At 56.1% G+C, this 16,568-nt stretch overlaps 1 protein-coding gene across 2 annotated transcripts in view; it reads right to left on the bottom strand.

The window, feature by feature from the left end:
• The window catches only part of LOC105494175 (adaptor related protein complex 2 subunit alpha 2), a 39,655-nt gene extending 23,469 nt beyond the window's left edge, over positions 1-16,186 (bottom strand). Inside the window, exons 1-6 of one of the 2 annotated variants that reach the window (XM_071074031.1) lie at positions 15,970-16,186; positions 11,716-11,845; positions 7,311-7,412; positions 3,573-3,681; positions 2,747-2,897; positions 1,095-1,263 (exon numbers count right to left, since the gene is read on the bottom strand). In XM_071074031.1, the coding sequence (XP_070930132.1) occupies positions 1,095-1,263; positions 2,747-2,897; positions 3,573-3,681; positions 7,311-7,412; positions 11,716-11,845; positions 15,970-16,169 (861 nt within the window). In that variant the 5' untranslated portion in view covers positions 16,170-16,186. The remainder of the gene's footprint in view (positions 1-1,094; positions 1,264-2,746; positions 2,898-3,572; positions 3,682-7,310; positions 7,413-11,715; positions 11,846-15,969) is intronic. The other variant, XM_071074032.1, reaches the window with a different exon arrangement.
• Positions 16,187-16,568: the final 382 nt, after the last annotated feature.

The raw sequence follows: 16,568 nt of genomic DNA, 5'->3' as shown, positions 1-16,568 counted from the left end.
GCTGGGACCGAGCGCACTGCCTGGTGTAGACGGCCCGGAATCGAGTTCCGCCTTCTCGCCCGCGCCTCCCTCCGCACAGGCCAGCTTCGCTAGGACCAAGCGCACTGCCTGGTGCAGGTTATTAAGGCCTCTCTTCCATGCAGCTGAAGACCCCGCTGCCTCCGACACTGCCGCGGAGCTGCCCCAAGGCAGGTTCTCACGCCCCACCCTGGAGCCCGTGCTGATGAGGCCCCGCTGATGAGCCCCCAAGAGGCTCTGCAGCATGAGAAAGCCCGAGGTCTGCATAGCTCTGCTCCCAGCAAACGGCAGGAGAGTGGGCACTGCCAGCCCTAGCACTGGCCGTATTAAAATGAGCGTCCAGCCTTTCTGACAATAGGGATTGACTAAAACACACACCGAACCAGGACCAAGAAGAGTCCAGAATACCAAATGCCCACCACGAGCCCCTCGCACGCCACCCAGAACACCCGTGAGCTGCACGCAGACGTGCGGAGGGCTGGGAGCGGCCCTGCCACAGCCTGAGGCTGAGCCAGACGGGAGACGCGCAGCTCCCCACCTCCCACCTCCTAACACATGCACACCGGTGACTAAGGACGTGGCAGACACGTCCTACATGGAACGAACCCTCGGGGTCGCTCTGGAGTCTCACGAAGGCTGGCAATGGCCAACCTCAACTGGGTCTTCCAACTCTGAAATTTTAACCCCCAAATAAAGTGAGTTTCCTTTGCAAAAGGAGGATTTTCTCAGAGATGAGGGAAAAATTTCATCTTTCTACCAAGAAGAACTATTTCTACTTGTTGGCATTATGCACATGCAGGATGGCAAACGGGGACCTGCCCCCAGCAGGGAAAGGGCTGCCAGGGACTCGTGTGCTCAGCCTAACCAGAGCAGGGCCGTCCTGGCCATCGCCAGGCAGCATGGCCCTCAACTGTAGTGTGACCTCCCAAGAGTAGCTGACAGGCAGAGGCCAGCAGCACCAGCCACCACCTCCATCTCTGCCGGGAGTCAGGAAGCACTGCGTCCCCCCAGCCTTCACAGGAAGGCCCACAGCACCTGCTCAGGGAGTGAGCAGACCCCGAGGACAGGGCACTCGCCTTCAGGGCGTTGATGACAGTCTCGATGTGTGTCTTGACAGCCTCGTGGGAGAACTCGGAGCTGGCCAGCGTGCACATGCTCTCCAGGGCCAGGTAGCGCAGGTTGGTCTCGCGGTGCTGCAGGAACTGGCCCAGCTGGTTGCAGGCGCGGACGAGCAGGTTCGGCTCACTGCATGGAGGGAGGGGAAATGGGGGGGCGGTTTCCTCAGCAAGTGTGACACAAACTGGACAGTGCCTGCGTTCCCCAACGGGTCCAGATGGCAGATAGCAAAGTCACACCACACTCACCGCCACCGCACTGCTCAAGTGCGAACTCGGGAGCCTCCCCGGATGCACCTGACCCCTACCCCTGACTTCCGTTTTGCGTCCATCCTGTGCATCCCCCCAGTGACAGTCAGCAGCCCAAGCATCCACTGGAGCTTCCCAGCACCTCCTGAGCCTCAATCTGCATGAGGCTCGCAGGAGGCCGGTCAAGCTGTGACCGGCAATGGGGTCTCAGCCAGAGGCACCAGCCCGGGGCAGGGAGAAGGCTGAGAAGGCTGGGAGCGTGGCTGCTGCCCCACTCACTCTACTGTCTCTTCAGAACGTGGCTTCTCCTCACATAACAACAGAGCTTTCTCTAAAATGGGAAATTTCACTTTTAACAGCTCCCAGCTCTCTCAGACTGAGTTTTCATCATTTGTAAAAATGCTGTAGTAGCAAATGGGTGGTGTTCACTAGCTGTAGAGAACGTCTGCCCACAGCCTGGCATGTTTCCTCATTATCGGGAGCCTGGTGGGAGCTGCAATCTCATTCTCACAGGACCCTAAAGCACGGCACCACACGCAAGACCCACGCCAGCCCACATGCAGTGCACCACAACTGCTGAGCAGAAAAGGCGTGGGAGCAGAAGAGGCAGACCCTCCGGGCCGTGTGGTGGGGGCAGAGGAGGCAGACGCTCCGGGCCGTGTGGTGGGGGCAGAGGAGGCAGACGCTCCGGGCCGTGTGGTGGGGGCAGAGGAGGCAGACCCTCCGGGCCGTGTGGTGGGGGCAGAGGAGGCAGACCCTCCGGGCCGTGTGGTGGGGGCAGAGGAGGCAGACCCTCCGGGCCGTGTGGTGGGGGCAGAGGAGGCAGACCCTCCGGGCCGTGTGGTGGGGGCAGAGGAGGCAGACCCTCCGGGCCGTGTGGTGGGGGCAGAGGAGGCAGACCCTCCGGGCTGTGTGGAGCGGCCAGCCACTCACCCTGTGCCTTGTGCTGTGTGGATGGGCACAGCCGTTTCCAGCACTGCCCTGGGACCCTGGACCCACCAAGTATGGCTCTATGCCCAGCAAAGTCACAGGACATGTGCACATGCCCCCCACCCCATCCCCATCTCCTCTCCGTTCCATGACACGAGAAGCCAGTCAGGAGTGGGGATGCTCAGGAGAAGGAGGAAAAGGCCCTTTTGGGGGATGAGACCATAGTCAGCAAAGCAATTCATGGTGAGCTCAGAGGAGGATGAGCCGAGCTGCACAGAAAGAAAAGGGTCCAGCAGGGAGCAGACAGGCAGGACGAAGGGAAGGCCCGTGGAGTGGACAAACTAACTAGACATGATCAGCCCAGTCTCATGCCAACGAGAAGGAACATGTGTGCGTGCGCAAGATGAAGTCGTCTCCACAGGCAGCCGACACACCTGTCATGGTGAATGATTAAGCTGATCGCCTCGAAGAGCACGGCATTCTTCGCATTGGAGTGCTGGACTTTCTTTGACTTGGGTGGTTCTTGGGCTTTGTTCAGGATGGTCTCCAGGCACTCAGTCAGGCGGCCTCGCACTGCAGGGTCTTCTGGGCAAGACAGAATGGTGCTCACCAGGCTCCAGTGGCCCATAGCCCACCCTGCCCCTCCCGGCTGTACCCATACATCATGAGAGCATTTTTAATATAGTTCATTCACATCTGTGTACCCAGCTGGGAGCATTTACAAAACTGAGAAAGGCCGGGCACAATGGCTCACTTCTGTAATCCCAGCACTTTAGGAGGCCGAGGCAGGCCAGTCACCTGAGGTCAGGAGTTCAAGACCAGACTGGCCAACATGGTGAAATCCCGTCTTTACGAAAATGCAAAAGTGAGCTGGGTATGATGGCAGGTGCCTGTAATCCCAGCTACTCAGGAGGATGAGGCGGGAGAATCGCTTGAACCCAGGAGGCAGAGGTTGTGGTGAGCTGAGATCGCGTCATTGCACTCCAACCTGGGCAACAAAGGGAGACTCCGTCTCAAAGAAAACCTGCACAGATCTGATACTATAAAAGCACAATAGACCCAAACCCTAACAAAACTGTAGGCTCTGCAATAATTGCTCCACAAAAGCCAGCGCATATGGCAGCACTGGCAGAAAGGTCGATGAATCAAGAGGCAGGGCTAGTAACACACTTCTTAAAATAATAAACAAACCACTTAAATCTGAGACAGGGAATCAGACCGGCGCTAGTGCAGCTTCAGGAGCCGCGGCCTGCGCGTTACCTGGGGGTGGGTAGCACTGCAGCAGCCTCAGCAGTTTGACAGACAGCCAGGGAGCCGGGACAAAATAGTAAGTGTAATCCTGAAGATCTGTTGATGCGGACGTCACGATCTGTAAGACAGCAAAGGCAATCAGACACGCTGCTGGGCATGAGCCCCCGCTGCAGGGACCCAAAGAAAAGCCATACGCACTCCTCGGGTCATGCCTGAGCTGGAAAAATGGTTTTGTTTCATGTGCCAGGAGCGTCTGACACTGTTTGGTACCCCCAGGTTCGCTGTGAGAGGGCTGTGCTGTCACTTGGCAACACGCTGCCGCAGCTGAGTGGCAACCCTCACTCGGTACAAGACACCATAGCACCTGGATTTGAAACCACAGTCTTTCCTTTGTGGACCAGAACATGAATGAAACGAAAGAGAGAGCATTAGGCTCCTCAGAAGGAAGAAACACACCCCCACCCCCAGAAGCCGGCATTCTGACCCTACCCCACAACCCCACAGTTCCCCCCGACCACAGGTCAACCCAGATGGTGAGCTCGCTGAGGCAGGGAGGCTGCCCGCCTCACTCACATCCCATCTCTTTGTCCAATGCGGCCTTTGGCTTGGCAGATCCTCTGTCAACCTCCCGAACAAGTGACAATCACGACCACCTCACATTTCCACTGACATACAGCCCAGTGTCTCCTGTTTCTGGGAGGTCAATGTAGTTCCTCCCTTCCTACAAAGCTCACATGTGCGACACTTTTAGGCCATAAGTGAACCCATTTAGAAAAGTTCACCCTGACTCCTGCCCTAAGCTGCAAGATGCCAGCCCAGACTTGGGTCACAGACTCCTGCTACAGGGAGGCAAGTTCTAGGCTGTCTGTCAAAGACAGGGCTGAAAGGCACAAACACAAAGCAGGAAAGGCAAGAATCACAGCACTTCCGAGACAGAGACACGGCCAACATGAGCTGTCTCTCAAACATGTACGTAGCTAAGGGCAGGCTGAGAGAGAAATATATAGCCTTAACTGTACATATTTGAAACAAATATAAAGAGAAAAGCAACAAAAATTCATCTCAAGGGTTTAAGAAGAGACTAGGCTGGGCGCGGTGGCTCACACCTATAATCCCAGCACTTTGGGAGGCCGAGGTGGGCAGATCACGAGGTCAGGAGATCGAGACCATCCTGGCTAACACGGTGAAACTCTGTCTCCACTAAAAAATACAAAAAACTAGCCAGGCGTGGTGGCGGGTAACTGTAGTCCCAGCTACTCGGGAGGCTGAGGCAGAATGGTGCGAACCTAGGAGGCGGAGCTTGCAGTGAGCCGAGATCGTGCCACTGCACTCCAGCCTGAGCGACAAAGCAAGACCCTGTCTCAAAAATAAATAAATAAATAATAAAAAGAGACTAGCAAATTAACCCAAAGAAAGTAGAGGAAAGGAGGCCGGACGTGGCGGCTCCTGCCTGTAACCCCAGCACTTTGGGAGGCCAAGGCAGGCAGGATCACTTGAGGTCAGGAGTTCGCGACCAGCCTGGACACTGTGGTGAAACCCTATCTCCACCAAAAATATACAAAAATCAACTGGACATGGAGGCGAGGGCCTATAATCCCAGCTACTCAGGAGGCTGAGGTAGGAGAACCGCTTGAACCCGGGTGGAGGTTGCGGCAATCCGAGATCATGCCACTGCACTCCAGCCTGGGCAACAGAGTGAGACTCTGACTCAAAAAACAAAAACAAAAAAGAAAAAGAAAAGAAAAAGAAAACATGCACAGTTCCACAACTTATGAAATAAATTAAATTCATAATTAGAAAGTTTCCCAGCCAGGGCCAGGGCGGTGGCTCACGCCTGTAATCCCAGCACTCTGGGAGGCCAAGGCGGGCAGATCACTAGGTCAGGAGATCGAGACCATCCTGGCGAACACAGTGAAACCCTGTCTCTACTAAAAATACAAAACAATTAGCCAGGCGTGGTGGCGGGTGCCTGTAGTCCCAGCTACAGGCTTAGGCAGGAGAATGGCGTGAACCCAGGAGGTGGAGCTTGCAGTGAGCGGATATTGCGCCACTGCACTCCAGCCTTGGGGACAAAGTTAGACTCCGTCTCAAAAAAAGGAAGTTTCCCGGCCAGGTGCAGTGGCTCACACCTGTAATCCCAGCACTTTGGGAGGCCAAGGTGCGCAGATCGCCTGAGGTCAGGAGTTCGAAACCAGCCTGACCAACATAGAAAAACCCCGTCTCTGCTAAAAAATTAGCCAGGCATGGTGGTGCATACCTGTAATCCCAGCTACCTGGGAGACTGAGGCAGGAGAATTGCTTGAACTTGGGAGGTGGAGGTTGCAGTGAGCCGAGATCGTACCATTGCACTCCAGCCTGGGCACCAAAAGCGAGACCCCATCTCAAAAAAAAAAGAAAGTTTCCCACAAAGAAAACTCCAAGTTCAAGTGGTTTTACCAGTTAATGATAAAAATTGTTTGGCAAACTAGATAAAGGAACTTCTTTAATGTGATGAAGAGTATCAACAACAACAGAATTCTAAAGCAGACATCATGCTTAACGGCGAAATATTCAACACAAAAAACGGACAATCCAGGGTAAAAATGGGTAAAAGACTTACGCACTTCACAAAACAAGACAGCCAAATAGCCAATCAACAGGCCAAGTTGCTCAACCTCATTGATAATCAGGAAAATGTAGATTTAAATCACAAAGAGGCCAGGTGCAGTGGCTCATGTCTGTAATCCCAGCAGTTTAGGAGGCCAAGGCAGGTAGATTGCTTGAAGTCAGGAGTTCGAGACCAGCCTGGCCAATATGGTGAAACCTCATCTCTACTAAAAATACAAAAATGAGCCAGGCGTGGTGGCGGGTGACTGTGGTCCCAGCTACTCCAGAGGCTGAGGCAGGAGAATCCCTTGAATCAAGGGGACGGAGGTGGCAGTGAGCCGAGATTACACTACTGCACTCCAGCCTGGGCATCAAAGTGAGACTCCATCTCAAAAAAAAAAAAAAAAAATCACAGAGATCCTACTATACACCCAGATGACTAAAACCCAAGGGACTAACACCACACATGCCAGCCTCTGCCTCCTGCTGCTGCTGCGAGACCCGGGTGCACCACAGGGGAAGCTGGTCTGGCAACACCCTCCTCCTCAGGTTCAGGAGCTGCAGCCCCCTGCTGAGCCATGCCACATCTCAGCAGACACGCGCAGCACCTCACGTACATGGAAACCGAGGGACGTCCCAGACTGCTCATGCTGGAGGATGCACAGCAGCCTCAGAGGACAAGGAGCTAAGTGTTCAACAGGACAGCGGGTAAACTGCAGGGGTCAATTCACACAGCCGATTCCATGAAGCATCAAATGTGAATGTATAACAGCTGCACACAAAACAAAAGAACGTGTGCTGCAGGTCCAGCTGCATAAAACTCAAAACAGGAAGCTGAACAGCAGGCTTTAGCGTGCACACCAGGTGGTAGGTCCACGAAGCGCCAGCCACGCTTCCCCAGTGGGGGCCACGGGACCCCTGGGTGTCCCTCCTCCACCCACGTGGTATTGGGTGCTTGCTCACACGATGGGAACAGGGAGCTGTGTTTCTCTACAGACGGGACAGTTCTCAATTAACAAGAAGGTTGACAGAGAAGCCAAGTTGGTTTTCACCTCTGAATTTATAAACTGACCAAATACCTTGCATTCTACAAGTAAGCTAATAATTAAATAACCAAGACAAAACCCACCCTGACTTCTGCTCCCCCACAAACAGACTTACCCTGCTCAGCCTGGAGACCGCCAGAGACACGGAGGTTTTAAACTCCTCGGGGTTCTTCTGTGCTAAAGTGGTGATCAGACTCGTGGCTGCAGTTACCACACCCTGAAAGAAAACACATACACAACAGTCAAAACAACTGAAGCTAGCCACGTGTGTTAACTCATCTTCCAAACAAAACCTTAAACCAACCAGCAGCACACTGGCAGCCCACAGCTACTCTGGCCTCAGGCCTACCCCGAGAAACCTACAATGTTCTCCAAGATGGCACACGTAGGTTTTCTCCTTCCAGCTTCTCCTTAAAGACTGGGAAGTTCCGTCATGCTTAGCCCAGATCCCTGCCAGCGTCAAAGGGCCAGAGGGCCATATCCACCATGCAGGTCAAGCATGTGGGCTGCACACGCCACCTGGCCTGCTGTCCTCTCCTGGCCTGGCCTCCATCGTCATCTGCACTTGCTGCCTCTGGTTTAATCACTCATGTTCATTGCAGAGGGAGACACGACCCTTAGACTGATTTGAATCTTTACAACCCAGAAATGAGACTGTAGAAAAGAGCAACTGGAGAAGTCCTTTTACATTCTCCTTTTTGGAAAGTGGCCCTGGCAGTCACTGAACCACCACAGACTGGATGAGGCCACCAGGCCCAGCACGTCTTCCCTCCCCACTCCTTCTGGCCTCAGTGAGAACAGATTCGGGTCCCAGGGCACAAGTGGTCCTCCCCAAGCACCGGGCAGCCCGTTACCGCTCCAGGACACAGCACCGGGCAGCCCGTTACCGCTCCAGGACACAGCACCGGGCAGCCCGTTACCGCTCCAGGACACAGCACCGGGCAGCCCGTTACCGCTCCAGGACACAGCACCGGGCAGCCCGTTACCGCTCCAGGACACAGCACCGGGCAGCCCGTTACCGCTCCAGGACACAGCACCGGGCAGCCCGTTACCGCTCCAGGACACAGCACCGGGCAGCCCGTTACCGCTCCAGGACAAAGCACCGGGCAGCCTGTTACTGCTCCAGGACAGCCACCAGGGATTCAGTCACTCAGATCTCTTGAAAAAAGACTGCAATTACGTAAAGACATTCTCCCATAAATTTTTTTTAAAAATATAAAATAAATGATACCAATTCACTCTGAAAATGTAAACAGTGAGCTCAGGAAATGTCTACTTGTGCCAGGCGCAGTGGCTCACACTAATCCCACCACTCTGTGAGGCCAAGGCAGGCGGATGCCCTGAGGTCAGGAGTTCGAGACCAGCCTGACCAACATGGTGAAACCCCGTCTCTACTAAAAACACAAAAATTAGCCGGGCTTGGTGGCGCTCGCCTGTAATCCCAGCTACTCAGCAAGCTGAGGCAGGAGAATCACCTGAACCCGGGAGGCGGAGCTTGCAGTGAGCTGAGATCGCGCCACTGCACTCTAGCCTGGGTGATGAGCGAGACTCTGTCTCAAAGAAAATGTCGCCGGGCACGGTGGCTCAAGCCTGTAATCCCAGCACTATGGGAGGCCAAGACGGGCGGATCATGAGGTCAGGAGATCGAGACCATCCTGGCTAACACGGTGAAACCCCGTCTCTACTAAAAAATACAAAAAACTAGCCGGGCGAGGTGGCGGGCGCCTGTAGTCCCAGCTACTCCGGAGGCTGAGGCAGGAGAATGGCGTGAAGCCGGGAGGCAGAGCTTGCAGTGAGCTGAGATCCGGCCACTGCACTCCAGTCTGGGCGACAGAGCAAGACTCCGTCTCAAAAACAGAAAATGTCAAGTCCGGGTGCAGTGTGGCTCACACCTGTAATCCCAGCACTTTGGGAGGCCGAGGCGGGTGGATCACGAGGTCAGGAGATGGAGACCATCCTGGCTAACATGGTGAAACACTGTCTCTATAAAAATACAAAAAATTAGCCAGGCAAGGTGGCAGGCGCCTGTAGTCCCAGCTACTCAGGGGGGTGAGGCAGGAGAATGGCGTGAACCCGGGAGGCAGAGCTTGCAGTTAGCTGAGGTCGCGCCACTGTACTCCAGCCTGGGCGACAGAGCGAGACTCTGTCTCAAAGAAAATGTCTACTCGAATGACTGATGCAGTCCCCCCACCGCTCGCCCTGCACCACGGCTCCTGAGCCTGGCTGGGGTACAGCTACTACAACACGGCACTCTCCCCAGAGACCTGCTATGCCTGTGACCTTGGCAAGGAAAACGTGAAAGCTATAAGAAAGAAATGGCTCTGATTGGTCTTCTTCCTGTATTTCTCGGTGAGCAAAGTGCTAACAGATTTTACCAAATCCAATAAAGAACTTGTAAGGAACTGCAGGTCTGTATATGTAACTTCCATGAGGGCAGAGTCATTCCCCACAGGACTCCTGAATGTTCAGGGTGTGTTCCCCCAGCGAACATGCATCTCGAACGCCCCTGTGACAGGCTGACAGGCACTCATGGGCACTGAGCTCAGCCTCTCACTTAGGATGTCCTCCCCCTGCACTAAGACAGCAAGAGGCCTCTCGAGCACACTCGGGCACGCGACACGCGGCCCCACCCCTGTGGCAGCAGCTGGCGCCGCGGCGACCTCAGTGTCTCCTCAGTGGCCTCCAGCCCTTGGCCTGGCCCCCCAACCCTTCTCTCCATGGTGTCTGCTGTCCTCGTCCACTCCAACCTGTCTGCTCCATCAGGTCACCCTCAGGCTACAAGACCCAAGGCTCAGCATGGTGCCCATGCAGCACTCAGGCCACATCACCACCCTCCCCACCATGCCCAAGGTCTGGGTGCACGCCTGACCGCCGACCTTCTGACCCTCACCCACCTGGTCCTGCGCACGCCTCCTGCCCCACTCAAGACCTCCCTGAAGGACACGTGGGGGAGCTCACTCACTCTAGTGAGCAAATGACACCTTTCTTGGGGGCTCGTGACTTGAGACCAGAGAAGCCAAGCCTCAGGCCTTCACTGTCAGAGGTGGAAGGCGCTCGACAAAAGCCATGGCCACACAAAAGACAGCCTGCCGGGGGTGTGGGCGCACAAGCTGGGAGAGGTAAGATGGGAAAGTGCTGGTCAGCAGGGAGCCCACCTTGGGGTTGGCTGTGGCACCCCTTCAGGAAGAGTTTCTGTTGCCTTTAACCAAGAATATGCTGACTCAAGCGCCTGGTGAAATACAGCCACATGCATAAAAATACAAAAAGCAAACCAAGTAGCTGGGGTCACAGAATCATACAGCATCCAAGGAGAGGTGCCCTCGTGGCCACCTGAGGCAAGGCCCTGCCACCCTGAAAAGCACTCAGGGTGACCCCACGGCCGCATGGCTGCAGAAACTTCCCTCCAAGGCAGGAGCAATGACAGCAGCCCCGGCCAGTCCCACGGAGCGTGCCCAGATCCTGTCTGCAGAAGGCCCGGGGGAAAGCAGGCAGCCCCGGCCGCTCAGCAGCCCAGTGCCCGGCTGCCATGTGGGGCAGGAGCCCAGGGCCTGCCTCCCTGACCAGGCCCTGCCGACTCACGGCTCCCACACAGCTGCTTCACCCGCACACTCTCGGACGCCCAAGGCCGCAGCACGCCCACTCCGGGTACAGGCCTGGGGCTGTGAGAGGACACTTCCTCTTTCTGAGCTTCAGCCTCCTTGACTGCAAAGCTGGAAAATCCCACGACCTCCCAGGGTCCACAGGATGGTGGACGACAGCCTCCAGCAGCGCCGTCTGAAAGGCTCCCCCGCCAGGATGGGGCTCACGGCAACACGGGAAAGTGTTCTTGGCCCTCCGTCCTGGGTCCTTGTGAACGCGTGACCGGCCCACACGCCTCCCCACACAGCAGGAAATGTTTCCACTCCTGCCAACTCTGACCCTCTTACTCATACAGCGGAGTTCAGGCAGGACAAGCCCACTCTGCCCACATCCACCCCTGCTGGATGCGGTGGACGGCTCTGTGACCCCCCAGCCCCTGGGGGCTCACACACTGGCGCAGCCCCTCCCCCACACCTGCCTCTCACGGCACCTGAATACACATCACCAAATCGCTGCAAACCTCCACCCCGGTCTATGCCTATACCATGGGGATGACTGCTGCGCCTGGCCCATGGAGTAGGCATGTGGATTAGTGAGACTGCACATGGGAGCCTAGATGAGGGCACAGGCAGCCGGGACGCCAGGCAGGAGCTTCCCGTACTAGACAGGTGTTTCCAGGAAACACGTGTCTCAGTTGTGGGTGTCTGCAGAGCCTCCGTGCTACAAGGGCTTCAGCCAGTGCCTGGTCACAGGATGAGCAGAAGTGGAGTCTTACTCATCCAGCCCCAGGAAGGGCCGCCATGGCCTCGGCACTCACAGCCACAGCAGCCCCTGCGAGAGCCTCTCCTGGGCATCCCGAGAAGCCGCACCATGGTGTCTTCACAACGGCCATCCCAAAGGTCACCTGGGGAGTGGGGAGAACCGAAGCCAAGGGCGCTTACCAAGTGCTGGTCATTGAGCAGGTGCACCACTCGGGACGTCCAGTCGCCCATGGGGACAAGATCAGGGGACGTCCTGTACAGGCGCAGCAAGCACAGGGCCGCGCTCTGCTTCACGCTGTCCATGGTGTCTCTGGAAGACAGACGTCAGAGTCACTCCCAACGGGCTGAGCACAGCACAGAGCTGCACGGAGCACCCCCCAGAGCCAGCAGGAGATGCGGGGGTGGGGCTGGCACAGGGGCCAGGACAGCACTCAGGACCGCCTGCCAAGGGCCACCTAGGGGGCAGCAGCAGCGTTCTCAGCACACATGGGCCCTGCTCCAAAGGTCTCCCTGCCTACCTTCTCACCACCAAAACCACCAGCCGACCACATGCAGCTCATGTTGCTCATTCGTTGTTTGAACAATAGCTCTCTTGTTATTGTTACAACTTAATCCACAATCACAACAGAAATGTGTGGAGGGCCCTGCACCGCCATGGAGCTCCACATCTGCTTGGTGATCTTCCCCTGCCCCACACCCACCCTCACCCCACCACGCCCCACCCTGAACAGTGGGCTGGGCCGCCCATGCCCTCAGCCCCGGAGCAAAGGGCTTCGGGTCCCTGCAGACACGGTGGGAAGGGAGCCGGCCGTGGGCTCTCCTGCTCTGCTGCCAACACACTTGTTCAGGCCACAGCCGTGTTCCATGCTCTGCTTATCCCCCTTCGCCCTCCCGCCACCAGACTCTGCTAAGCAGCTGGGAAGGCAACAGGGAGCCTGGGGTGGATGCTGTGGAGACACAGCTGAAAAAGGGCCAGTCTCTTCTCCAAGCACTTAACAGAATCAGATGGATCCACTGCTCCACATGAAAGAAAAGTGTGTAGAGACAAACTGTACCATTTACCTTCTGGCTTTTTTATTCCTAAATCTTCCCCATACTATTCCAAAGAAAAATTACCTTGAGTAAAAAACTCCCCTTCTGGGTGCAAACAGCCCCTGAAAGGAGAAGTAGGCATTGTGTCCCTCTTCCGGCTCACCCCATCCTCACAAGATCAGCCCAGAGCAGGAACCGCACACACACCCTGCTGTGCGTCCACGTGGATGTGTGGTCGAGGCCACGTCAGGGGTGTGTACCAGGCGCCAGCAGGGCTGTCCTTGCCAGGCAGCTTCAGGACCCCATGACTCGGCCCCTAGCAGTCCTTCAACAGAGAGGAACCAACCAGGTTCCCTGCTTGTGGCTACAAATGCCGACACAGGAGGGCGCCCAGCACGCCACGCTCCTCAGAGCAGGAGGATCCACAAGGGCTGGCATCGGCTCACACAAGGGGGACGGGAGCCCCACCACTACTCTCCGGCGTCGGCTCACACGAGGGAGACCGAGGACCCCACGGCTACTCTCCAGCGTTGGCTCACACGAGGGAAACCAAGGACCCCACGGCTACTCTGCACCTCCATGGTGGTTCTCTTTCCATCAACTCCATCCATCCCAGCAGAGACACCACCCCCATTCTTCTGCCTTGGCCGCTGCCCCCCATCCCTACCTCTGGCCCTAGGAATGACCTGACCTCCTCAGCACCCACTCTGTCCTTCCATTTCTAGGTGACACACACACCAGGAGTCCTCCAACCACAGCACCTCCTTCCTGAGCATGGTTTTTTTTGTTTTTGTTTTTGTTTTTGTTTTTGAGACAGAATCTCACTCTTTCACCAGGCTGGAATACAGCAGAGCACTCTCGGCTCACTGCAACCTTCGCCTCCCAGGTTCAAGCGATTCTCCTGCACTCAGCCTCCCAAATAGCTGGGATTACAGGAGGGTGCCACCACGCCCAGCTAATTTTTATATTTTTAGTAGAGATAGGGTTTCACCATGTTGGCCAAGATGGTCTCGAACTCCTGACCTCAGGTGATCTGCCTGTCTCGGCCTCGCAAAGTGCTAGGATTACAGGCGTGAGCCACCACGCCCAGGTTTTTTTTTCTTTTTTTTTTTTTTCTTTTGAGACAGAGTCTTATTCTGTTGCCCAGGCTGGCGTGCAGTGGCGCGATCTCAGCTCATTGCAGCCTCCGCCTCCTAGGTTCAAGCAATTCTCCTGCCTCAGCCTTCTGAGTAGCTGGGACTACAAGAGAGCACCACCACGCCCGGCTAATTTTTGTAGTTTTAGTAGAGACGGGGTTTCACCATGTTGGCCAGGCTGGTCTCAAAACTCCTGACCTCAGGACCACCCACCTCGGCCTTCCAAAGTGCTGGGATGACAGGCGTGAGCCACCGCGCCCAGCCTGAGCAGGTTACTTTGAGTCATCCACTACTTAGATGGACTTCAACAACTGGCCCTTTTCTTCAAGGAAGGTACCATGGGTACCATGTTACCTGAGCTCTCTGAGGTAGGAGAACCCTGCCTGTGACCTTCATCCCCATGGGCCCACTCAGGCACCACAACATGGGCCACCTGCTCCCTTCCGGCTGCAGACGCAATGCACTGGCCCCTGGAGACCCCTCCTCGCCCTGGCTCCTCTCTCCTCTGTCCCTGGCTCCTGCAGCAGGTGCTCAGTTCAGGAAATGCCCCACTTCATCAATCTGCACGTGCTTCAGGGGTGGCCCTGTCTTGCATTCCACTCACGCACAGACACCCACCAAGCACCTACTAGGGACCTGGTACTGTTCAAGATGCTGGGTATACAGCGGCCACCGCAGTGGACAAAAACCTCAGAGCCCAGGAAGGAAAAAACAGGCAAGCAACAACCCTGGGGGCAGGACGAGAGGGAAGGCCAGGGGGCCGTGGCCCTGAGGCAGAATCCACTGGACCTTCTGGCTGACTCCGATCCCCAGTCCACCCTCCGTCTCCTGCACCAGCGTCCTCTGGTTATTCAAGCCGCCTTCCTTCCATCTTGGACACCCTGTTTTCAGGGCACCCACCACGTGCTCTGCCACCTGTGACTGAATGGCCTGAGAAGCAACGGTGCCTTCAGACCCTGCACCTGCTCCCCCGGTTCTCCGGTTCTGCTCTTGTCCATCCTACTGCGGGGTTACCCATCTCTGAGCTCTGTGCTTCTGAATAGCTGTCTTCTCGGGACTGTGCTGCGGTCTCCCTGCCAGGCGGGCTCCTCCTTGCCTCACGGCTGACAAGAGGCTGCCTCATTCTCTATTGTGGGACATCCTCCTTGCCTTGCAGCTGACAGAAGGCTGCTTCATTCTCTGTTAGGGGGCGTCCTGTGTGGTGTGGGGTGCAGCACCCTGGTCTCTACCCACTCTAACAACCAAAAATGCCCCAAGACATGGCCCAGTGCCCTCACAAAGCCAATGAGGCCCAGCTAAGATGCCGGGTCTAGGCCTGTTTCTCTCATGCCTTCCCACCACCTTCTCTCCGGTTCTCACTGTGTAGTCTGCGTGGATGTCCACCCAATCTCCTGTGGTCTGAGGCCCAGCTCAGCTGGGTGGCACCATGTGGGCAGGGCGTCAGTTTCCCAACTCCACAGGGTATCCTGGAACACGCCAGTGGGGGCCCTGCCTGTGGCACAGATACCCCAGGGCTGCTTTAAGCTCTTCCAGACCTGGTGACTCAGCCCCACAAGGCTTCTGTCCAAATTAACAAGGGACGGAAAAGATGGCCAAGGGCACTTTGGTGTGGTGCTCAGCTTCTCCACATGAAGCCCTTTGGAAAGGGCGCGAGGAGGAATTGCCCCGAGATGCGTCGTTCTACCCGGTGACCTGTGGGGCTGAAGCCTCTCCTTGGTTTGGCCAGCAGGGTTTGGGCATTCTTCTTTGATTTGTTTTGAATCTCAGTGGTACTAGAGAGGGAAAATCTGACTGCACTTTACTTGAAATCTAAACTTGTAATTCTCTTTTTGTTTTGAAGACAGGATCTCGCTCTGTTGCCCAGGCTGGAGAGCAGTGGCATGAACACAGCTCACTGTAGCCTTGACCTCCTGGGCTCAAGCAATCCTCCTGCCTCAGCCTACCAAGTAGCTGGGATGACAGGAGCACACCACCACACCTGGCTAATTTTTTTAAACTGTTTGTAGGGATGGGATCTCCCTATGTTGTCCAGGCTGGTCTTGAACTCCTGGGCTCAAGTGATTCTTCCACCTTGGCCTCCCACAGTGCTGGGATTAGAGGCATGAGCCACCACGCCCAGCCTAAACTTGTAATTCTGGATCCGACCTCAGGCTACATCTCATCCCCATAAGACGGGGAGAGTAAAACATTTCCTAGGCTAAGCAGCTCCACATTTGATGCATTGGGCATGAAAGCAGCACATCTTCGGCAGGAGCCCGGCACATACCCGGCTACAAGGACCTTAGGGATCTCCCCGGCAAAGGCCTCGGCCATCTCCCGGCTGCCCACGCTGGCGATGCAGTGCAGGGCCAGGCCCATGAAGGTGGGGTTGCGGCTGGCCAGGTCATTCTTGATGGCGTTGTTGATCAGGCGGATCAGCTCACTGTTCGAGTTCACCAACACAGAGATGAAAAGGTAGCCCTGCATTCCAAAAGACAGGAGAAGAGAAACCTCGTGACAATCCAACTCTGCCTGTGGCCCCGAGTCACCCAACAAGCAGTGACACACAGACGCAGAAGCAGCCCCAGCACCACCCATGCACCCAGGGCACTGCTGTGGGAGCTGCGGCTCTCAGGACTCGGCAAACGTCTGTTCCAGTGGAACCGGGATGCCTCCGCTACGATGCTCTCATGCCGCAGCGTTCCGGTGGGGCACATCTGACTAGGATGCCATGAGCCAGACGCCAACAGGAACCGGACCCCCCAGTCCCACTCACTCCACCGTGGGCCACGCGTCTGAGTGTTCCGGGCATCACACTATCCTCGACTTAAGATAGGAGGGAACCTTCACTGACAGGCTGATTTTAGCTACAGTGATTTCCAGAAA

Source organism: Macaca nemestrina, chromosome 12, assembly GCF_043159975.1.
Source record: "Macaca nemestrina isolate mMacNem1 chromosome 12, mMacNem.hap1, whole genome shotgun sequence".
NCBI classification, from domain to species: domain Eukaryota; kingdom Metazoa; phylum Chordata; class Mammalia; order Primates; family Cercopithecidae; genus Macaca; species Macaca nemestrina.
This window is presented reverse-complemented; position numbering and strand designations above follow the sequence as displayed.